The 24,852-nt window shown below is 34.9% G+C and overlaps 1 protein-coding gene across 1 annotated transcript in view; it reads right to left on the bottom strand.

Annotated features, from left to right (window-relative positions):
- Positions 1-583: 583 nt before the first annotated feature.
- The window catches only part of LOC144970640 (cholecystokinin receptor-like), a 162,762-nt gene continuing 138,493 nt past the window's right edge, over positions 584-24,852 (bottom strand). The window contains exons 2-4 of the mRNA XM_078910468.1: positions 21,765-21,978; positions 16,031-16,197; positions 584-2,905 (exon numbers count right to left, since the gene is read on the bottom strand). Of these exons, the coding sequence (XP_078766594.1) occupies positions 2,331-2,905; positions 16,031-16,197; positions 21,765-21,978 (956 nt within the window). The 3' untranslated portion in view covers positions 584-2,330. The remainder of the gene's footprint in view (positions 2,906-16,030; positions 16,198-21,764; positions 21,979-24,852) is intronic.

The following is a 24,852-nucleotide window of genomic DNA, read 5'->3' as shown; positions in this document are numbered from 1 at the left end:
GTGTAAAATGAGTGTCTGGCCGTTAAGAGCGTTGTCTCTGTCGGAAAAAAAATTGTATTATCGCCTAACAGGCGCTATGTCTCGTTCTACATGTTACGTGTTGCTATTGGGATCCTTTGTATAAAGCGCTTTGAGCAAGCTTAGTGATATTGCTCTATATAAAAACTCAAGATTTTGTTTACTGCTTTTTACAGTCTACACAGCCTCTGGGATCTTAAATTATTATCAGTTTGGTCGCTTCATATGTTAGAGATAATAATATACTTAAATCGCCCCTACTTAAGGCGAAGAGCACCAATTAAAAATTATGATGAAGAATTGAATGAGAAGATGAAAACAATCAGAATCACACAGTCATTTCGAGGGTCAGGAGATCAAACCTCTGAATTCTTCTACAAACGAGCTTTGCGCACCATGTTTTCTTTAATTTTGGGCGGATATAATAATAATAATAATAATAATAATAATAATAATAATAAATAATATAATAATAATAATAATAATAATAATAATAATAATAATAATAATAATAATAATAATAATAATAATAATAATAATAATAATAATAATTCAATCTTTCGTTTCTCTGAGACTTTGATTTCCTCTGCCACATTAGAGAGTGGGTTATCAAGTTCATTCACGGAGTTACAAAATTCAGCTCTTTGAAATCTTTTTGCACCCCCATAATATTAGTTCAAATGTTTATTTTAGGCTATTGATCGACGTGCACTAACTTGCAGGTCTGATAACCTAATTTCTTATGGGCTCATTGTTGTAATGGAAATCTCAAAAATGACTCCAAATATTGTCCATGACAACTATGTAAAACTAGACCCATCAGTGGGTTCGAATGTCAGACCTGCATATATGTATATGTCGCTATTGACCAATAACTAGAACATCTCTCTGAACAAATTATTCTAATAATTATTATAACAAATGAATAATAATATTGATAAAAGTAATCATATGACTCTGAGTTGGACAGTGGTGGTCTAGTTTAGAATACATGTGATGGTAGATTGAATATTAACAACAAAAAGCAGATTGTCAGTTCATGGGATTTAACAGTTGGCCCAATTTAGACTTGATTTATATTGCCGTCGTAGAAGGTCTTGAACTTTGAATATCCCAAAATCGAATTTATTGAACAGCTATCTCACTGTAAAATGTCATATAATCAAGTCCGACCTCTCGGTTAGATGGCTTTGAAATCCACATGTTCAGAAGAACTTTGAAAAGGTGGGTAGAAAACAGTGCCCGACAAAGTAGAGAGAAAAGAAACAGGAATGAAAACCGTCCAGAAAAATAATCTTGCCTAACGCTTTACGATTGCACCACGTTGTTTAAAACCTGACTTTCTATGTTTTGTAGTCAAAGTATGTACATTTTGAGATATCTTTATTTCCTTCAAAACAATTTTCACTCTGTCTGGCACTGTTTCATACAGATCATTTCAGATTACAATCTATCACCAGAGCTTGCCCTCTAAAATTGTATCTGTACAACAAAAGAACTTTTAGAGTAACATCCTGGTGAGAAATATCTAAATTTTGATTTCTCCATGAAATATTTTTAAAATATGGAACAATAATGTTGTGATGTCAAAATACTGGTTCCAATTTACTTGGAGGTGTGAAACCAGTCATAACCTAAATAAATGCTGGTCGTCAATTACAATCATCCATCCTCACTAGTATACGGTCCGTAATCATACGAGTCTGCTTATACATCTTGGAACTAAAATAGTTATGCCACCTTATGATTCACTATGTAATCTATCCCTTATAATATATGCATTCTCTGGTGGACTGGTTACACACTTCCAGTGGGTTTTGGGTCGGATGAGAGGGGAAGTGTGACGTCACGACCTCTGCTTCCTTTTGTTATCTGAATGATATATAGAGTGTCTCAGTCTTGACCTCTTTGTAAAGTGGCTTAAAATACTGACTTCAAATACGATTCAATAGTCTGATGTCATGTCCGCCTAGCAACCAGCATCTTTGTTCTAAACAAATAAAATTGGCACTCTTTATTCTTCATGCTGGAGAGAACTATTTCACATGTCACGTGATCAGATTGTATAAAAGTCAAAACATGATCAGATTTCTAATGTTTTTCTTCTCTGGATATACTTTTATTCTCGTCGGAGAAGTATTTCATAAGGGCGTCCGCCATTGTTCAGTTAGTTTAGGAACAGTTACTAAGTTACTATGCGTTATTACGAGGGAAGGGACGTCACAACTGTTGAACTATATTGGTAAGGCTTCATATGAAAAAAGGCAATACCATCAATGAATAATCTATTTTTAGTGCATTTCATCACTCTCTCACTGCTGTCTTTTCCAAGATATGGTCAAACGGCCACCTTTGTTGTTTCTCGTGCCCGGAACTCTGACCCCGTTTCTCTCGTAGCTGTGAGAGAGTTCGCTGAACATGGTAGCTGTCGTGTGGGCTCGTCTAGAGCGGATGCAGCAGCGAAAGGCGTCGACGAAACTCTGTCGGAATCGCTGATTCATGAAACAGTAGGTGATCGGATGAATACACGATGACATGTAACACATAAGCAAGATGGAGGACTTTACCATGGGAGTAAAATGGCCACGCGCGCTAATATAGTCCAGCGTAGCCCAGGAATTTAGGACGAACGTGGGCGTCCAGCAGATGAAATACTCCAACACGACAACGCACAACATTTTGACCACTCTCTTCTTGTTTTTTAAAGCCCTGCTGTTATGAGTGGGGTGGAGGATCTGTACTTGTATTCTTCCGCCGTTGAAAGTAGATTCGCTGGAAGAACTCCGTTTCATGTTATTCTTCCGCGTGAGAAGCGGTGATTGGGCTATCGGAGTGATGTAACCATTGCTGTGACTTTTGTGATCCATGCGATTGGGGTCAGTTGACTCTAGAATTTGATAAAGAAAAGACAAAAGTAAAAATAAAGACTTAACGAATTAATTTTGTGAAAATTCCACATCTATGTAAAACCTTGATTTTGATCGGTTGTTCAATCAAAAACACATTTTCTACCTAACATGCAAAAAAAAAAAAAAAAAAAAAAGAAAAAAGTAGAACAAGTCTAGTTATACTCTCTATTATATCAAAAGCTATTATTTAGAAATTCTAGCAATTTGAAAACTAAACAACTAAACTAACAACTGTTAAAATTAGGAAAGAAACATTAGAGTAATAATTAATTACAGACACTGAAATGTACATCCATAATGATGACACTGCTGTTGCTACTGCTGCTGCTGCTGATGATGATGATGATGATGATGATGATGATGATGATGATGATGATGATGATGATGACGACGATGATGATGATGACGATGAAGATTAAAAGTATCAATGATGATGATGATGATATGATGATGACGACGATGATGATGGTTATGATATGATAAAGGAGACCACAATAAAACTGACAATGATGATATTAAATTTCAATTCTATAACATATTAAAGGAAAAAAAAATATCCCTTTATTTTTCATTCTCTCTATGGCATTATTGTAGAAATGGAGATAATTGTGTCCTTACATTCCTGCCCCACGAACAACAATACACATTTCTATTCTTCATTTTGCGGGTTTTAAAAACAATTCATTTCCATTTGTTTTCCAATCTGATTAATTCTCTGCCGTACATTCTCTGGAGATCTTGTTTATATTCTGTAACAATTATAACAATTATAACAGTCTTCTATCTCGTGTTATTTTTTATTCCCAACCGAAACACTGACTCGTACAACAATGCTGTGCTTGCATTCCGAGTATGCGTTTTAATTTTAATCTGTTTGTAACCCGTTGACTGCCGTTCGCTGGACAGACTCTATAGATAGAACGAAGATGACGTCAATCAGGTCTTTGTTATTATTATTTTTTTTTTTGACATCCACGTTTATGAGTAATACTCACTAAACGGTATTATCCAGTCTCTAAAAGTTCATGATTACACATAGTTTTGTGTGACGGTCCGTTAGACTTCCAGATGGCAATGTTATGAACTTCTTAGACAAGCGCATACAGTCTATAAATCGTCCTTCAAAAATCGATCGATATAAATAAACCTCATCTAAACAAAATTTTAAAAAACTCCATTCAAACCTGGAACTTCGCGAAGTAACATGTTAGAGAGTTTTTTTTTATTTATTTATTTATTTTTTTTGTTTTGATCGATATTTGAAGGATGAGTTTTCTGGCCAAATTATTTCAATACGTGTCTTTCCAGAGTCAGGAGTTAACTGGTTAAAGATATTTTTTGGAAGACATAATATTATCTGCTTGGTTTACTTAGAATTTTAACAGATCATTAAAACTGTTGTTAATTTCATTTTTACTTAACGACAAACTGAATTACAGACGTGCCTATTCGTAATATTACGAATTTTTGGTTATAACCGAAGAACTAAATAAAGATATTTAACTCACTCAACCCTAACACCGACTATATCCGTTAGTTAACTCGGGTTACTTTTACCTCATGCCTATTTATTACAAATTATAGGCGTAGTATCAAAGCTAACGTTTTTAATTTTTACATGTTAATGGTAATTTAATAAAAATATCTATCTATGCACATGCTCATTTTTAATACATTTTTTCCAATTTTAAAAACTAACAAAAATCTCTAGGAATGAGTGAGTTAATTCAATAAAACATCTTGAAAATAAAAATTTGGAGCAAGAACTGGTACATACGAGTTTAAATCATTGTTGTAATGTATTGAGTACACACTTGTAATACCAAATATGGGTATAATAATATCTACTGTGTTATTACTCCTGAAAAATATGATTTTATTTTCTAATTTCAAGTAGGAAGGAATGGAATTATAATTTGTAACATTTGAGTTTTCAATAGGGAATGAGATTAGCGGAAGAGTAGCGTCCCTTGATTGGACGTCACCCATAGTCTGTGACGTCACCGGCGGAAAAGTTATTAGAGAGAGAACGTCATGTTGGTTGTGCACATGCGTCTCTCGTCCTCGCTGAAAGGGACGCTACTCTTCCGCTAATCTCATTCCCTATAGTTTTTGTGGATAAACAAAGTGTGAATATATTGAATTGCATTGTTTTCGGGCAGGCACATAAGGATTTTACCTTTAAATTAACAAAAAAGACTTGAGCTTTTATATAGCACATTATCCGCTAAACGTGCTCAAAGCGCTTTACAACAGGCCCCTGACCAACAACAACACGTAACATGTAGAACGAGACATGACGCCTGTTAGGCGATATTATATTTTTTTTCCGACAGCGACGAGGCTTTTAACGGCCATGTACTTATTTTACACCTAAGCACGGAGAGGGAATATGAGTAAAGAGCCTTTTCCATGGACATAACTATACGCCGCTCTGAGCGAGGCTCGAACCCAGGATCTCACGATCCGACAGGGATAATCATACCACAAGACCATATAGCTACACAAGTTAAATTAATTAATTAGGACTATTTGATATGACATATATTATTATAAGTACTCTTCTGCTTTGACTTAAGGGTTTTTGTTCCATTCAAGTGTGAATGAGAACCTGGCTATAGATAGAATGAAGATGACGTAACTCAGATCTTTGTTATTATTTGTTGCCATCTACGTTTATGAGTAATTCTTACTTAATTGTATTATCCAGACTATAAACATTCAAGATTACACAGAGTTTTGTGTGTTGGTTTGTTGTACTGCCGACATTGCCATCCGGAAATATAACAGAACAACACACCTTAACCTTAAACGTTTATAGTCTGGTAAATACAGTTTAGTGAAGATTACTCATAAACGCGGATGGCAAAAAAATAAATTAAAACCAACAAAAAGCAAACAAGCAAAAAAACAAAAAACAATAACAAATCCCCAAATGACGTCAACTTCATTCTATGGAGGCAATCACTGGTATTGTAAGTGTGTTGGTACCAAAAAAAAACAAAACAAAAAAAAAAAAAAAAAAACAACGAACAAACAAAGAAACAAACCATAAAAAAGCAAACCCAACACTTCACATGCGATTGGTACTGTATAAAATGAATTAAAAAATGGTTTCTTCCGGCCTGCTCGGTGAATAAATAAAACATTTTGGGGTGGAATGGACATGGTATATCATTAGAAATGGAGTCAGTTTTTTTTCTTCATAACATACAAATAATAACTATTGCATCAGTAAACAACCTCTAGGCTAGAATAAGTTTTTTATGTAAAAGTCTGGCTCTTTTATTTTACAACCATAATTTGCAAATGAGAATTATCTATATCTTAAAACAAAAACAAAAAAAAAAAAAAAAATAACAAAAAAAAAAAAAAGAAACACTTTCAAAAAAAAAAAAAGTTGTGAGAAACAAATTACCCATGCAAAAGATTAATATAAAACGTACAAGAAATAAAAGACAAAACAGGAAATTTGTTGGGTTTTTTTTAATGCATACCTTATAGTAGAGATAGAGCTACTCTGTCGTACTCAGGAAAAACTCATATTTGAAAATTTGGTCAGAAAACTCGACCTCCACATATCGATCGATTGTAATGACCAGGTGTAAATTGAGTACGTAGTACTCTGAAAAAAAAGAAGTAAAATCGCCTAATAGGCGGCATATCTTGGCAAAAGACTCTCAAACCTGGGACTTCACGAAGTCCCAGGTTTGAGAGTTTATTTGCCAAGATGTGGGTCATTTAAATCGATCGATATTTGAAGGACGAGTTTTCTGGCCAAATCTTAAAATATGTGTTTTTCCAGAGTACGGCAGTACTAGCAACATAGGACATTAAGGATTTCTCATCGAAACGTGAGCTTTTATATAGCACAATATCACGAAACGTGTTCAAAGCGCTTTACAAGGGGTACTTAGCTAACAGCAGTACGTAACATATAAGACGAGACATGCCGCCTATTAGGCGATAATACATTGTTTTCTTCAGACAGAACACTGTTAGGGGCTAGGTACTCATTTTACACCTGGGTACGGTGAGAGAATGTGAGTAAAGAGCCTTTTTTTCAGGGCCTCGGCTATGCGCCGTTTAGAGCGTGACTCGAACCCATGACCTTCCGTCCTGAAGGCGAGTGTCATACCACTAGATTACAATATAGCCACTTGAAAATGTCCGGGATGGGAAATTTATTCAATATTTTTTTTAATGTATAGAAAAGAGAGGGAAGGGGAAAGTAATACACATGAGAGTAAAAAATAAAAACCCAACGAGAAACAGGAAGGAAATAGATAGTTTTCAAGTTGACAGATCAGGGGGAGATAATTAACAAACGTCAGGGATATGCAAGGACAACACGGGAGATAACTTTTAACAGCTGACAATGACGGGAGGCAACTCTGTATGGGGAAAGATTTCGATTTCACGTCAAAATATTAAACAGTTTTATGTAGAAATGGGGAGGGGGAAGGATAAAGAGATAGATGGTCCCAAATTCTATGGAATGATTGGAATGATGAGGAGAGAAGAAATGAAAAATCAATCGAAAGCATCAAAAATACAGAAAAATACATTCTACTCACTACATCAGAAAATACAACTAAAGATTTGAAAAGACTTCCATGGATTTAGAATCAGATCTCTGTCAAATTCGTGGCCCATCTAATAAATGTGACCCACCGTCTCAAAGCGGTATTATGTCGGGATACACTCGGTTAGGGAAATAAATTGAATTCATATCCACAAATATCAAACTTGGGTTTACTTTCTCTACGTCATGGTGGAATATAAATATTATTTATTGGTTTGCGAAAACTTCTATGGTCCAATTTCTCATCATTCTATCTCTAAATTTACATTTTTGGGTTATGAAGCATCCCAACATAATACCATTTTGAGACGGAGGGTCACAAAATATGAAAATCTGTTTATGAAAAAGTACCAGATAAAGCATAACAAAATACAAAACAAGAAAATAAAAATACATTCCAAAAGTCGGAAAGCGTGCCTCCACTGGGATCGATACTTAAAGACCTGAGGTTCGATTCCTCATCGAGGCAGCCTGATTTTCTGGGATGGCGTGTTATCGTCTCTGCTTTGTCTGGCACTGCTTTTATTCTGCATATCTTTATAGATTTTTATTTTTATCTAAACCAGTAACTGCTCCATAATTTGTCACTTTGATTCATCTTTTAAAGAAGAGCTAAACACATTATTTTAGAGAAATAAAATTACTTTTCCGTCGAGAAATCATTGTCTAGATCTTCTAAAGATATTATACAAAGTAGGAGAACATTTTATAATGCCATGTACTTTTTAAAAATACTTCATGTTTTGTAGAACATATTATTCACCTCAAACAATATTAGATTTGAAAAACAAAAATTGTAGACTCTTTTCGAATGGAAATTACAAAATATAAGGAGAAAAAAGAAAATAATATGTTGTTTAAGTCAAGAAAAAAATAAAACATTTATAAACTTGAAATAAAATACAATCTAACCAATCAAATTCATAAATAACAATGTGGATTTGAATGTAGGCTTGAATTTAATAATCGAAAGAGGTAATGTGAACGTTTCGGGTTTCCCCTGTATCAACAAAACAGATGAATAAAAGAAACACTAAAGACGAATGAGATAATAATGTTATCTCATTCGTCTTTATTGTTTCTTTGATTCATCGCGTTTTGCTGATAAAGAGGAAACCCGAAACGTTCACATTATCTGTTTTCGTTTATTTAATTGAAGCTTACATTCAATTTCACATTGTTATTTATTTCTTTGAGCTTCTTTGGGCAGCAACATTTACAATCACAGTCATACAAATGTAATTCAGGAATTCAGAAAATATAAAGTAAAAATCTGTGATATAATATTTGCTTTATATGACAAAGACGTGACAAAAATACAAGGAAAGAGAAAACCAAATAAAAATGAAAGATATGCAATATTATAAAGGGTGATTTTTTGACTTATTGTTAATGATGGACTGTAGGCAATGACTTTTTTTTTCACCGGTTTTTCTTGTTGGAAATTATAAAGAAGTAACAAAAACATGTCTGCGCTCATAATGCACGCCAATTTTATTCCTGTCTTTGGCTTGAATGTTCAAAGATAAATCGATTTCGTCTCATCATCCACACTGACCATCTCGTCCAGTAAAGAGGAGAGACAGGACTGACCAAATTGTAAGAGTGGACAGGAAGGTCATTATTATGACTTCCGATTGCCGCATACATAGATCACCATTATTACTGGGGCTGGTGTTGTGTCCGATACCTGCCTGAGGTAGTGCTATTTCTCTCTTTCTAGTTTTCTCCCGGCCTCTTTCTTTGTCTTTCTTGCTTTCTTCTGTCTACCCGTCCCCCTCCCCCCCCCCCCCCCCCGCATCTCTCTCTCTTTCTTTCTCTCCCCCTCTCTCTCTCCCCCCCCCCCCTCTCTCTCTCTCTCTCTCTCTCTCTCTCTTTCTTTCTCTTTCCCTTTCTTTCTCCCTCTCTCTATATCATATTCATCAGTTATTTTCACAGCCCTTCTGTAAAACTTGCACCTAAAGTCTAGTAAAACAGATGGTTGTTTTTTTTTTTTTTTTTTTTTTTTTTTTTTTAGTTTAAATTTTCACTTCACAAACCAAATGGATCTTATTTATTTTCAGCGTTTATTCTTTAAAGATTTTATAAGTATGCTGTTCTCGTTATAATCACAAGCACTGACAGGAGCACAAGAACAGACACAAAGAACAACACAATTCGTTTTTAAACATGGCAATACATTTGTGTCTGCCCTCGAATTATAGCGATAATAATCAACTCTTAAAGCTAGTAACCCTGACAAAACAATATATACAAAAAAAAAAAAAAAAAGAAATAAAAAATAATGAGATGAAATAGAAAAATCCATAAATTAAAACTTAAACTTCAAATCTTGAGAGATAAACCAGGGATTCGTTCCAAACCATTACTCACCTAGGGCGTTTGAACACGGGAGGCTATCCACGAATTCTAATCACAAGTAAAATTAATAAATAATATGAATATTTCAAATTCTCTTTAACCATCCCAAAGTGGAAATTTTACTAAGGGATTATTTTAAAAAAAGACTAGAGTAACAGAGACACCTGCCGCAATGTAGCGCCGCAACATGAGCTAGGGATACTAGACTTGCTCAAGTTCACAAACTCGGTACTTTCTGGGTATAAAGCAAAGATCATAACCTCCAAACATTTTTTGTATAATCTTCCAGCCCAAAATTTCGAGATCAATTTTGTCTCAAGTTAAAAAAAGAGGTTCAAATCTACTTCTATTTGTTTTTAGAGTTTGAATAGTCATATGTTACCAATCTCTTCAAAACGGTGGTATATTGTGGGTAGAATGGAGAAAAATACATCTTATGGCCGTTAAGAGTAAAAAAGTAATTTCATATGTATTGATTTAAAAAAAAAAAAGAATTAAAATTAAATTCCCTTTATTCATCCCATAGGGGAAATTTGTGTCTAAGGGAAGACTGCAATAACCCAGGCGTCAGCCGCATTGTCGCGCCGCAAATTTACCTAGGGTAGGGTGACTTGCTCAAGGCCACTCAGCGCAGCGGAGGATGGTCGAACTCGGTTCCTTTCGGATACGAAGCAAAGACCGTACCGCTGAGCCACGATGCCCCCAACGATATTACAACGATTAGTCAATGGTTTCTCACATGGATCTAAATGTGGTGCGATCTAGTGATATGGTCCACAATGTCCTATTATATGGATATGTGATCTAGTGATATCACATTTGCATTCGGATGGGAAAGTCAAGGGTTCGAGTCTAGCTTAGTTAAGAGTCCTCAGAAAGTACTCTTTATTCACATTCTATCACTGAACTCAGGTGTAAAATGAGTATCTGGTCGTTAACAGCGTTGTTTTTGTCCGACAAAAAATTATATCGCCTAAAAGGCGCCATGTCTGTTAAATGTTTTTATTGGGAACCCTTTAATGCGCTTTGAGCACGTTTACTAGACATTGCGCTATATAAAAGATAAATGTTCTTTTTTTTTAAATCTTATTTAAATTGTGTGAACAATTAGAGAATGCTCTACAATTGACAGTTTAAGTCAAGGATAAAATGATAAAAATTGGCTCAGCTTTGACCATTTGATATAGCTAATCATTATGTAGAAAGGTAATTTTGAAAATAAATCAGCTTCAAAAAATTTTTTTTACGTCATTTTAACATTCAAAGTACCCTGGAAAAAAAAAAACCAAACATTAAATTGAAATGTTTTAATTGCATATTTTACTAGACTAGAATTAATCGTTTTTTGACAGCATACAGAAGAAAAAATACTATCATATTATTATTTGGAAATCCGCATTTTTGTTGGAAAGTCGCTAAATAGATTAATCCTGTATCAGCCATTTCTCAAAATTAGTCCCACCGACATGTGATTAATAGTGTATTTCCCAAGAGCGCCTTTCAAATAGCAAAAGTACATCCAAGGCCATTTGAACCATTTCCCAAGAGCGATGCACAATAAATGACGATAATCACTTAATTCGAATTACCCCTAGTTTTGATAAAACTTAAATCTCTATGGGAAGCTATAATTTAACACCGTTTTGCAGAGATGAGGTATATACTACCATGCCAATTTTTTTAAAAAAAGGTGAAGATTAAACAATTCTAGCATAAAAATAAGCCAAAATCTAATGCAATATATCTGAAATAGTATATCTACAACCTTTAGTGACACGAATTCAAATTTCACTCTTAAAAAGTGTTCTAGTCAAAAATGATAACTAATACTAAAAAAATACCATTGTTTAAAACAGGTATTATGTCCAGTTAATCAGATATAATATATATATATATATATATATATATATATATATATATATATATATATATATATATATATATATATATATATATATAAGGAAAATTATCTTGTAAGTTTGGATTACCTCAGCCCCATTTAGATACAACAGCAAATTTAAAATAGGTTGAAATTCGTGTCACAAAGGCGGTACAAACAATATTTCCTGTTTGTATAAAATACATATAAAAAAAGCATGTCTAAGAGGAAAGAAAAATATTGCCAACAAAGAGAAAGAAGACTGGAGATGAATTTGAAGTACTTCCGGTTGACGTGAATAAACAGGAAATGTGACATTGAAGCCTTTGTGCGTCTGCGCAGCTTCCTGAAAACTACTTACCTCGTCTGTTTGAACACGGCAACGTGTCCACAACGTCTAGGAACCGGCCATGCAATGATGATGTTGATAATGGAAATACATTTAGGTCACAAATTGCTTACCAGATTATAGTCATTTGAAAAAAAATGTGACCCACCGTCTCAAAAAGGTATAATGTCGGATCGATAGGAATTTGAAGAGGTGTGTGTGCTGGACTGACATTTATGCCAAATAATTTGATTTCTAGTTTTAAAAAAAAGTCAAACTTGGTTAAAGTTTATTTGTTTTATTGAGTTGTACAAATCAGTTTCATGAGGTGTATAAACTCAAAAAGTCGTTACAGATAATTTTGTGTGTTGTTTCGTTATACTTCCGGATGGCAATGTTGTGAGCTTCGCTTAGCACATACTATCTATAGTCTGGTTAATAGAGTTTAGTGAGAATTAATTACTCATAAACGCGGATGGCAAAAAACAATAACAAAGACCTGAGTGACGTCAACTTCGTTCTATCTGTGGGCCCGATTCTATGGATTACAGGAGGAAAAGTATTTACTGACAAGCAGCATAATAGATTTTGACTAGAAGATCAATTAAACAAAGTATTTGTCCAGTCCTTCAGAATCATAGTGGTTTTACACTTCTAATGATATTGGAACCAGATTTTTGACGTCACGACTGAACACCAGACTGAGGCGATAGGTCACATATTATGCTAGATTATTGTGATTCAAATTTTATAGGAAAACCACAACACAAATATAGTTGCTTCTTGGTGTGCTAGATTATAGGCGTGAATGTGCTTTGATATATAGCCATTTAGACAAGACATGTAACCATAATAACACTTTGTATAATAATAATAATAAATAAATAACACATCTACAAGCACAATAGTTATTCCTGAGTGTGAAAGATATGAGCATTAATGTGCTGTGATATAAACATATATAGACAAGATAGGAAACTATTTAAAAAATAATAAATAACAGATCAATCTGGCAGAAATTTAAAAAAAACAATTAAGATAATAAACAATAATGAAAACAACAAAAAAGCAAAGCAAAAAAGCGGAGGCAAAGCAAGTACATAGCAAAGAGATAGATAGATAGATAGATAGATAGATAGAAGATAGATAGATAGATAGATAGATAGATAGATAGATAGATAGAAGATAGATAGATAGATACAGGGAGGGAGAGAAGAGACAGACACACACACACACACACACAGAGAGAGAGAGAGAGAGAGAGAGAGAGAGAGAGAGAGAGAGAGAGAGAGAGAGAGATAGAGGAGACAAATGAAGTTGACGTCACTCGGGTATTTGTTATTGTTTTAGTCCTCTAGTTGCGTGATGGTTTGAGAACCAATAAAATCCCTCTAACAAACTATACACATTCAAAGTTACACAATTTAGAAACTTGGGAGCAGGAACCGATATCTAAGATAAAGATCTGAAAAAGTGTGTATGAAAAAAAGACAAATACAAGAAAACAGATCATCACCCCCCCCCCCCCCCCCAAAAAAAAAAAAAAAAAAAAAAAGAGTCTATCACGACTGGGGATTGAACTTCTGACCTTCTGATAACCGGTCAGACGTGGTACCATTACACCACAGAGACTCCCTATTTTTAAACCACCTACGACACAAAATCAAAATCGGGATATGCTTCCTTTAATGTGTGCTTTGAAATCACATGATATCCAGCCATCGCTGTAGCCAGGTACTCGTTCACATTTGAGTCGAGTGTTGTGTTGCATCTAAAGTGCCGTCCCCAATGACACAACGCCGGGGCCAATGTGTATGACTTTAAGATAAAACAAGAACATGTCCAGAATACAGACCAATTCATCACATCAATGTGCTTTGTTTACGACTTTAAGACAAACTAAAGACACATCATGTGCTACACACACCCATTCATCACATTAACGTGTTTTGTTTACGACTTTAAGACAGACCAAAGACACCTTATGTGCTACACAAACCCCTTCATCACGTTAACGTGTTTTAAAACAATTTTAAACAAATCAATAACATGTCAGATACTACAGACTTATTCATCGCATCAATGTGTTTTGTTTACGACTTTAAGACAAATCAAAACCACATCCAGTACATATCCAGGCACCGCATTAATTTGCTTTTGTTAACGAAGTTCTTACACACCCATTCATTGCATCAATGTGTTTTGTTAAGTACTTTATGACAAACCTAAGATACATGGAGCACACACGACATCCATTCATGTGTTTGCTTCAGGAATCAATCCTGCTCTGTGTAAATAGATTGATTTCAAAGAACATATCATTTATCTAAATGTGACGTTTGTGTGTTTGTGTGTGCTTCTGCCATCACTCAAAACATCCTTTATTTACCAACGTGTCCCCTTGGCTGTTTGCTATCCCTCTGTCTGAATATTTATACACATCCATCCTCAATAGAGAAGGCCAAAGATTAGCTGATTTATCAAGGTTTTTTGTTTGTTATAAAAACGATGAATGGAGTTGAAGAAAGATAAAGTGGTCCAGAGAAGTGGATTCAAAGAACGGAATACTTTGCTTTAACTTAGCCAAAAGTTGGGTTTTTTTTTTTTCATTTCGGCATAAAAAAAAAAAAAAAAACAGAAAAAAAAGGGGAAAAAAAATCCAACAGACTATACAAAGTTTTATTTTATATATTTATTAATAACAAAAACTTTACACTCGTTAAAAAAGTCTTAAAATTCGTGAATTTTTTGAAATTTTATTTTATTGAACTAAAAAACATATTGAATTGAGATTTCCTTGTAATCGTGCCGTCAATTTAAATGGGCGATAGTAGAAGTTAAAAATAAAAACATATTTTTGTTGAATGAATTAATTCTAAAAATTTAAAACCTTGATATTTACGAGTAGATATAATGATAATATTCGCATGTCTCTATAATACAAATAACTAAACGTGACCAAAAATGGGAGATTTCAGTTTGCGTCATTAAAAAAAGTTCTCCTGTCACCAACATCAAACAAAAGATAATACCGTTTTGAGACGATGCGTGACGTAAATCATTTATTTAACAGACGTCATGGCAACACAAAGCACATTTATGTCGTCGTTGATTTCAAATATTATCTTATTTGTGTCAAACAATTTCAAATACTATCGGATCAACAAAAGAGTATTGACACAGTGCACAGTAATGGAGGATTTTACATCTATCTTATGTGCCAAAATCATGATTTATCTCCAGACCACTATCTATTTCTAAGATAAATAACTGAACAAGAACAAGTGTGCATGAAAGGTGCCAAAAAAGCGAGAAAGAAAAATACAAGAAAAACAAACATCCCAAAAAAATCCCCGTCCCCATTTATGTTTTTTATTTTCGTGTATTATTTTTTTTCTTTCTTGCTTTGTCTACCTTTCATAAACACTTGTTCAGTTATTTATCTTACACCGGTGCCTGCTCCTTAATTTCTTAATTTGATATTTATGTCTAGTTTTTTATTTCAAAAAACAAAACAAAAATATAGATGTAACGTGATATAAAATTTATATACCATTAAAGTTAGGAATTGTCAATTGCGATAATACGTGACATCAACGACATGTTTTGCCTATATTCTAATGTGTTAAAGCAACCATTGTTTTGTGGCTTTGAGGGTTAAAATCGACGTATAACTACACAGTTATTTGCAGGTCTGATAACCCAATTGTTATGGTCTTATTTGTTGGAATGAAAATACTGTCAAAATAATGTCCATACAGCAATCAATGTTAAATCAAGCCCATAATTGCGTTCAGTTATCAGACCTGTGTGGATAAGATTCTAAAAGGTCATACAATCTATGGCATTGAAATGAAAATAATCACTTCCGATTGTTGAAGCCAAGTGTTATCAATTATCTACAGCATATTAAAATCCACACAATCTTTAATGAAATGTAAATATCTCACCTGATATGGGGCTTCCATTGTCCTTGGTGGTGACGGTGAAGTCTGACCACAGCTCTCTGGCGATTCGGCCATAAGAGAACCCCATGATGAACAGAGGCAGTAGGAGAATGACCACGTCCAGTAAGACTGTGTACAGGGATTCCCAGAAAAATGATGGCCATATCTCCCTGTGTGGATGGAAAAAATATTTTTATGTGGGGATCCCGAAATCTCATTTTGTATAGCACTCTCTTCACGCGCAAAGAGACCGAACTCAATCCCGGGTGAAGTCGATACGTTTATTATGACACCCTCCCACGTCTCCCCTGTCCACTCAGCAGTTATCATCCCTGTAGAATAATACCATATTGATGTATGGCACTCGCTTTCAGATCGGAAAGTCCCGAGTTAGAGCCTCACTCGACGCATAGTTGAATTTTTGGAAAAGGCCCTTTACACATATGCGCTCACCGTACTCGGGTGTAAAATGAGTACATGGCCGTTAACAGCGTTGTCTCTGTCGGCAAAAAAGTGATATCGCCTAACAGCCATCATGTTTCGTTCTATACGTGTAGCAGTTGGTCAGGGACCCTTTGTAAAGCGCTTTGAGCACGTTTAGTGTATACTGCCCTATATAAAAGCTCAAGGATTTTTGTGGGGATTTTTATGTTCTGTTTACATATTTGGGATTTTGAAATAGAATATTACAGGACTTGATATCATGATATCAATCGTAAGATCTTTTAGGCATGACAGATGGGTGAAAACGGAGGTGGTAGAAACTTGAAACCTCTATCAAGAATTACAAAGAGAGCCTTATCAATCATGGCCGACCTTTCTTAGTTGTTGAACTAAGTATAGCGTGCTATTGTCATACCTAAAGCTGTTAGATGGACGAGTTGTCGATACTGCCGTAGTCTGAAAAAACACATATTTAAAATTTTGGCAATAGAACTCGTCCTTCAAGTATCGATTGGGATCAGATAGTGGTGCTACTGTACTTACTTACTTACTCACTCACTTACTTACTCATTTACCTACTTACTTACTTAAACCCTTGGGCTCCCCATGGAGCATAGGCCGTCAACTGTCTTCCTCCATCTCACTCTCACTCCGTCTTCTCCAGTTACTCCAGCTCATTCCAACCTTCTTCAGCTCTTCTGTTGTTGACTTCCTCCATGTGATTCAGGGCCTTTCCCGTCTTCTCTTTCCTTGCGGATTCCGTGAAAAGGCCTGCCGGTTGATGTTGTTCAATGGCTTTCTTAGCATGTGCTCAATCCATCTCCATTTCCTGCGCTGGATTACCACACTGACAGGCTGCCACTGTACTTACTTACTTCCTTAAACCCTTGTGCTCCCATGGGGCATAAACCGTCAACTGTCTTCCTCTATCTCACTCTGGCCCCCTTTGCATTCTTCCACCGAGTTTATCATTGCTATTTTCTTCTGGCGCTGCCACAGTAACCCATCTAAAATATTAAGTATCGAATGAGTAAAATGACCCTCAGCTTGGCGACAACTCTCAAACCTGGGAATTCAAATAATATTAGTAACTTCAAAATATCGTTATTTCTCATAGCTTGGGTACCCGTTCACACTTGAGTCGAATGAGGGTGTATGTCCAATGCCACCTAGGCAAAACAATAAGAAAACTGAATGAAATCGAAATATGTAAATTTTTAAAGCGTGGTGACTATTATATAATTGAAAATACGTTAATCTATTCGTCTGTCGATTCGGATATTGATAGTAAAGTTTGTCCCAATAGAATAGTAATTAAAATTACAAATAATATTTGACTCAAATATGGATGAGTATATACGAGTAGCTAGAGTGTTTGGTAATGTTTTCATTTCTTTTATGAAGCTTCTATATTCATATTTGTTCATTTCCTTTTACAGTCCACAGCTGTACTAGAACCTATACAAATGTGTACAGTGTGGTATGAAACATATGCATGTCTAAGCGTTCCAACAGGTTGTTTATAAACACGAACACAAGATTGAATGACAGATCAAATATTGGCCACTCAATCACGCCAATTTTATCTCAAGCCCTTTTGTCAAATGCACGCATGCGCAGAGAGATGAGATCATGCAAATTCCGGCATGGTCGGACATGGGGTGAGATTTGATTGGTTGAACTGAGTCATGTGTTCAAGATAAGGCCAAACCGGATATCTATAAATTGCCGTTTTGGTTTTCTTTTACTATTTTAAAACATTTACTTTTTGTTGTTGTTGCTGCTGATTTTGTGTTAGACAGCGTGGCTCAGCGATACGGTCTTTGCTTCCTATTTGAACCAAGTGCTTAAAGATGTTCTTGTGGCATAACACTCGCCTTTGGATCGGAATGTCCTGGGTTCGACTCCCTTTCTCGGTGGCGCCTAGTTCAGTCATTGTAAAATTATCTTTACTCACATTCTCTCACTGTACTCAGATGTAAAATGAGTACCTGGCCGTTAACAGCGTTGTCACTGTCTGAAAAACGTGTAATATCGCCTAACAGGCGTCATGTCTTGTTCTATACGTTACGTGTTGTTGTTGGTCAGGGACCCTTTGTAAAGCGCTTTGAGCATGTTTTGTGGATATTGGTCTATATAAATTCTCAAGCGCAAGTCCCTAAAAGTGCATTTAAAGCGTTCAATGTTCAGATTATTTCAAACTTTAAGTAACCGTATCCATTATCTACAATAACCCCCCCCCCCCCCTTACCCCTTTGATACAGTTATGGAAATGAATGAGTGACTGTGTGATCGGAAGGAATCGGGTAGAAACTCCTGCCTTGGGGATCACAACATGTCATTGAAGTAATGGCCACTGTTATCATGAAATGCTTTTATCATGGGAGGTGATCTTCTTATAAATTGTGTCTTGAAGATATGTCTTATGTCAATATAATATGTGACCCTCCGCCTCGAAATGGTATTAAGTCGGATTTTTCAATTTTGGGTTTTTGGTACACAATCATAGGTTATATTATGATTAAAATTTTGATACCAAATTTATAAAATTCTGATTATTCATTGCCCAACTATGACCGTTTGAAGTAGGGAGAGTGTAAAAACCAAGTTTTGAGAAAATCGACTTTGAAGTGAGGCACCGTTTTCACACGTAATCAAATCAATGGGCCAAAGATAACTCCTCAGATACGGGCATTGAAAATTTGACGAGAATAGTAAAAATTTGCAGTGACGCCAATTTTCAATTTGACTCACAGGAATTTCAGACACCACTCGGAGGAATTTCAATACCGAAAGAGGAATTTCCGCACACACAAAAGGGGAATTGGGATGATATTTGGTATTGTGTTTACATATTGTATAGATCGAAATAGATAACTGATTACAAATATTTTCTGATATATGAGCACATTGCCAAATACAACCCCAACGTTTCCTTATTTCAAGTGAAGAAAAGCTCCAAAACATAATGATGGTAGTGAGGATGATGTTGTGTTGGTGGTTGTAGTAGTAGTAGTAGTAGTAGTAGTAGTAGTAGTAGTAGTAGTAGTAGTAGTAGTAGTAGTAGTAGTAGTAGTAGTAGTAGTAGTAGTAGTAGTGATGATGATGATGTCATAATGGCTGTTTTAGTAGTAGTAGTGGTAGTGATGATGATGTGGTGGTGGTGGTGGTGGTGGTGACCGTGGTTGTAATAGTGGCAGTGGTTGTAGTAGTAGTGATGATGTGGTGTGGGTGGTTGTAGTAGTAATGATGATGTAGTGGTAGTGGTTGCAGTAGCTATGACGATGTGGTGGTGGTGGTTGTAGTAGTAGTGGTAGTGATGATGATGTGGTGGTGGTGGTTGTAGTAGTAGTGATAATGACGTGGTGGTAGTGGTTGAAGTAGTAGTGGCAGTGATGATGCGGTGGTGGTGGTGATTGTAGTAGTAGTGGTCGTGATGAAGATGCGGTGGTGGTGGTTGTAGTGTGTGTGTGTGTGGTTGTGTGTGTGTGTGTGTGTGTTTGAGAGAGAGAGAGAGAGAGAGAGAGAGAGAGAGAGAGAGAGAGAGAGTGCTAAAAGTGCATCAAGTGATAAGTAGAGCAACGCGAACTTTAAAAGCCAACGAGGCTAAAGTTTGAGGTCAAAATATTTGTTATTAGCTATTATTGGCAAGTGCAGCCTTGGAAATGGTGGCTCTTTGAGAGAAAGTCAATTCTTGTTTTGAATATTTCACCGATAGTTGCTTTTTAAAACGTTAAATATATATAGCTTATCGTCAATACTTGTGTTGAATTATTATGTTTTCATGTAGAAAAATTATTGTAGTTTATGAAACAACCAAAAACTGAAATTTGATCATTTTGACCATTTCCACTTTAAAACCGGTTTTCTTCGTTTTCCAAATCCCGACTTAATACCGCTCGAGGCGTAGTGTCACACACACACACACACACACACACACACACCACACATATATATATATATATATATATATATATATATATATATACAATATATATCTATATATACAATAGTATATATACATCATATTTCCATCATATTTTTATCTTATTGTGTAAATTATAACACGTCCGTACAAAAAAAAAAATCCTTTTTGGTTTGCAACAAAGTATTATTATTATTATTATTATTATTATTATTATTATTATTATTATTATTATTATTATTATCATTATTATTATTATTATCATTATCATTATATTATTATTATTATTATTATTATTATTATTATTATATTATTATTATTATTATTATTATTATTATTATTATTATTATTATTATTATTATTATTATTATTTTTGTTATTATTAAAGTTTAAGATTTTTATCTCTAGATGCAAAACAAACATAAGACAAAACTGGTTCGGTATTCGTATTGTTCAGAAATGGAACAGTTTGAAATTTGAAACAAAGAATGCAAAATCTATGGATTATTTCAAGGTGTTAGTAGGCAGGGAATTATATGATGGGAGATTTATATATGACGAATAATACGTGTATGCACTGCTGTTGACGTGGCTTTCAATCTTGTATGTATATATTGTGCATTATTATATTATTATGGTTATCTTCTATATGCGCGTGTATGTGTGTGTGTGTGTGTTTGTGTGTGTGTGTGTGTGTGTGTGTGTGTGTGCTTTGCATGTCACGGTTAAAGATATATGTTTGTAAACCACATATACATGAGTACATTTAAGTTGATATACTATCTTTACCTCGTGTATCATTATTTAATCAATAGATTTATGGCATTACTATTAATATTAAGGGCATTCAAGGGATCTTATCCTATTTTGCCCTATACCATATGTTATGTTATGTTATTATTATTATTATTATTATTATTATTATTATTATTATTATTATTATTATTATTATTATTATCATCATATTATTATTATTATTATTATTATTATTATTATTATTATTATTATTGTTTATTATTATTATTTTATTATTATTATTATTATTATTATTATTATTATTATTATTATTATTATTACTGTTATTAATTATATTGTCTCAGGCTGAACAAAAGGTACATTCTTTCCAACATCTATTTCTGCTTTCCCTTTTTATCCAAAAAATCTTTAATATCCTAGTACTTAAGTAACTCGCTTGTGTTTTAAGTGATATTAAACCTTTAAAACATCTCACACACAATCACATTTATCCTAAACGTAAGTGTTACTATGAATTCACATAAAGCAACTAAACCATCCCTACATAATCCAGTTTTTAAGTTGTAGGTCACCGATTGGCTTTCATGGGTGTAAAACAGATCCGAAACCCACCTGCAAGCGTGCTTGCCATTGGCCAGTTCCATGTCCACATTGAAGACGGCGATGGGCACCATGAGTGTCGTGGACGATATCCAGATGGCCAGGATCACTCTGTAGCTGTGTGCAGGCGTCTGCCAGCGACGGGACCTCAGAGCCTGACAGATGCCGTAGAAGCGTTCGATTGAAATGGCTACAAGTGTACCACAACTCACTCCCACGGATACAGCTGAGGAGATATGAAAAAAATAAAAATGAAATAAGACGACTCTCCCAGAAATAATGCTTAATAATGAGTTCCCTAATGACCTCTGAGCTTGACAAATGCTGTTTAATGAAACAGCTCTCACCCAGGAACCAGCTGTGGAGAAATCTTTTACTGGGGAGAATTTTTTTAAAATGTGAGTACGATATGCACCCAATGACAATGGCGAAATCAGAATGACCTCAATATCTGACAATATCTGGCCACTAGTGTACCACATCTCACTCCCACAGATACAGCTGAACATGCAGGAAAACAAAAAAAAAAACATAATTTCGTAAATTTAAGAGCTTAACCCGGATTAGTGACAGGAGGGGTTATGTCATTTTCAATAATGATCTCAGAGTCTGAGATAAGACAAGTGAGAGCTTGGATGGAAATGACCAAAACTGTGCTATATTGAAAAAAGAATAGATTGATAGATAATTAAATATATAGATAGTAAGATAAATAGATAGATTGATAGATAGATAGATACATAGATAGATAATACTCGTAGATAATGAGAGAGAGAGAGAGAGAGAGAGAGAGAGAGCGAGAGAGAGAAAGAAAGAGAGGGGGAACTGTGTTTGTATGTAAGTTTGTGTGAGAAAGAAATAAGATAGATAGATAGATAGATAGATAGATAGATAGAGAGAGAGAGAGAGAGAGAGGGAGAGAGAGAGGAGAGAGAGGAGAGAGAGAGAGAGGAGAGAGAGAGAGAGAGAGAGAGAGAGAGAGAGAGAGAGAGAGAGAGAGAGGCGGAATTGTTGGTCAACAGATTAGTAATAATTCATACAACCATCATAATTAAAGTTTCATTTCACCAAGGCAGTTAACGATTTATTTGTGTGTACAAAAATCGCATGGGAACTGTAACACTCGTATTATATTGTGTGTATACAAAAACCATTCTTGGTGTTTCCTTCGTCTGATCGTGACTTGTTGTTATCGTTCATATTCTACAACTTGATTCTATCAGTCAATAGATGGAACAAAATTGACAGTACTCAGCCCTTTGTTATTGTTTATTTTTTTGACAGTCATTTTTATGATTCTCGCTAAGTCCTATCAATCAGACTATTAAAAAAAAAGTGTGATGGTTTGTTTAATTTGGCTGACGGATGCTGTGAGTATTTTACCTAAACGCATAGCATAAATAATTTCGCATTTCTAATTATTCTAATTTTTTAAAACCCTTTTTGGAATGTGTGGTTTGTTCCGACAATATACCGGTTTAAATCAATGTGGCACATATAATGATATATATCGAGCGAGTTTGAGAGACCTCCCAACTGCTCTAAGACCAAAAAAAAAAAAAAAAAAGTAAAAATGAAGCCATCCACTTCCATGTTTGCTCTGTCTGGGAATTCCTCGATAAGATTAGAAACGTTACGGGGGTACTCGGTACTCATTTCAGCTCACAAGACATGGGAGCGGATAGCGATATCATGGGAACAAACAATCAATGCGGATTTGTCATAGACACTTTTGAGTGTTTGCCAGATGGAACTCGATAATACGATAAATATACGATTCGTACAGTCTTGCTTTAGGGAATTCTGGACTTGTTCCCAACCGCTTCACGAGCGAACTTGCGAGTGCGCGTTAGGAACAAAGTTCGAATTCCAAAACCGCAAGAGTGTAAGAATCGTATATTCAAACCCTTTACTCGATTCCGATGTCATTATCTCTGAATAAAAAAATATTTACAAAAATACCTATATATGATACTTCATTTTTTGTGAAGTTTAATGCTTGATTATCTGACATCACATTATGTAAACTTGATATCATTACGCGTAATATTTTAGGGAGATAGGTAGAATAAAGTTTTTTTTCTCCTTATTCTTTACAAGTGTGAACATAATGATTAGGCTGATAGGTCCTTTTTTGCAGTTCTACTAAACCAAATTTGTTACGGGCCCATTGTTGTAATGGAAATACTCTCAAACCAACGAAAAATATTCTCTATTTCAACAATGTAAAACCAAGCCCATGAATGCGAGTAAGACAACAAGCTGTAAAAATTGTGCATAAAATACTTTCACACAAAGTCACAAAGCAGAAAGAAAAATACAAGAAAATAATAATCTTCCCTCGGCAATGAATATGTCTAAGGTTCGATCCAACGTCATTACATTAAAACCATAATATGTGATACCACGGATTAGAAAGACAATCCTTTGGAAATCTATCCAAACAAGGCATTAAAATGATTATGCTGTCCACCAAACCTTTTAGTCTACCGCACTCATTAACTTAATACGCATTCAAGTATAGTAGAGGCTGAGCCAATTTGTCGGTTTTTTTGTGACGTTCGTCACAAAGATCTTCCCATGGTAAGCTATTTGGAAAAACTAAGCCGAGCGAACACAAAAGGAGGGAAAGGATAAGGTAAGCCAAACATTCAGTTTCATTAGTATCTGCTCGGATTAAATAATGACACGGAAACCAAAAACTGATAAAAATACACTGCGATAGAGACTGCCATTAAATCTAAAGAGTAGCAAGCAAGTGTCATTGACCGTTAAATGCGATACAAGAGGGATAAACACCATTTACATGGGCTTAGTGATTCTGAAGTACTGAAGGACTCTATCCCTCTGGTAGCTGGCTCTCTTAGATCTAGCGGAAAGTACTACTCCTCTATTCAAAGGGTAATGATAAATTAATATTGTTCGCTTTACGCTTCAGAAACCGGGCTAGACTCCGGCGACACGTATCTTGCGAATTTGAAAGATCTAGTTATTATTCCTATATAGGAACCATGCCACGTACGACGGCCATTTGTCGATAATTGACATGTTCATGAATATTCATGTAAACCTCTTCCCCTTTCATCAACAAGGTTTCTAC

Source organism: Berghia stephanieae, chromosome 4, assembly GCF_034508935.2.
Source record: "Berghia stephanieae isolate SIO BIC M18660-M18661 chromosome 4, UCSD_Bste_1.3, whole genome shotgun sequence".
In the NCBI taxonomy this organism is placed as follows: Eukaryota; Metazoa; Mollusca; class Gastropoda; order Nudibranchia; family Aeolidiidae; genus Berghia; species Berghia stephanieae.
The sequence above is the reverse complement of the archived record's forward strand: the minus strand, read 5'-3'. Positions and strand labels throughout refer to the sequence as shown.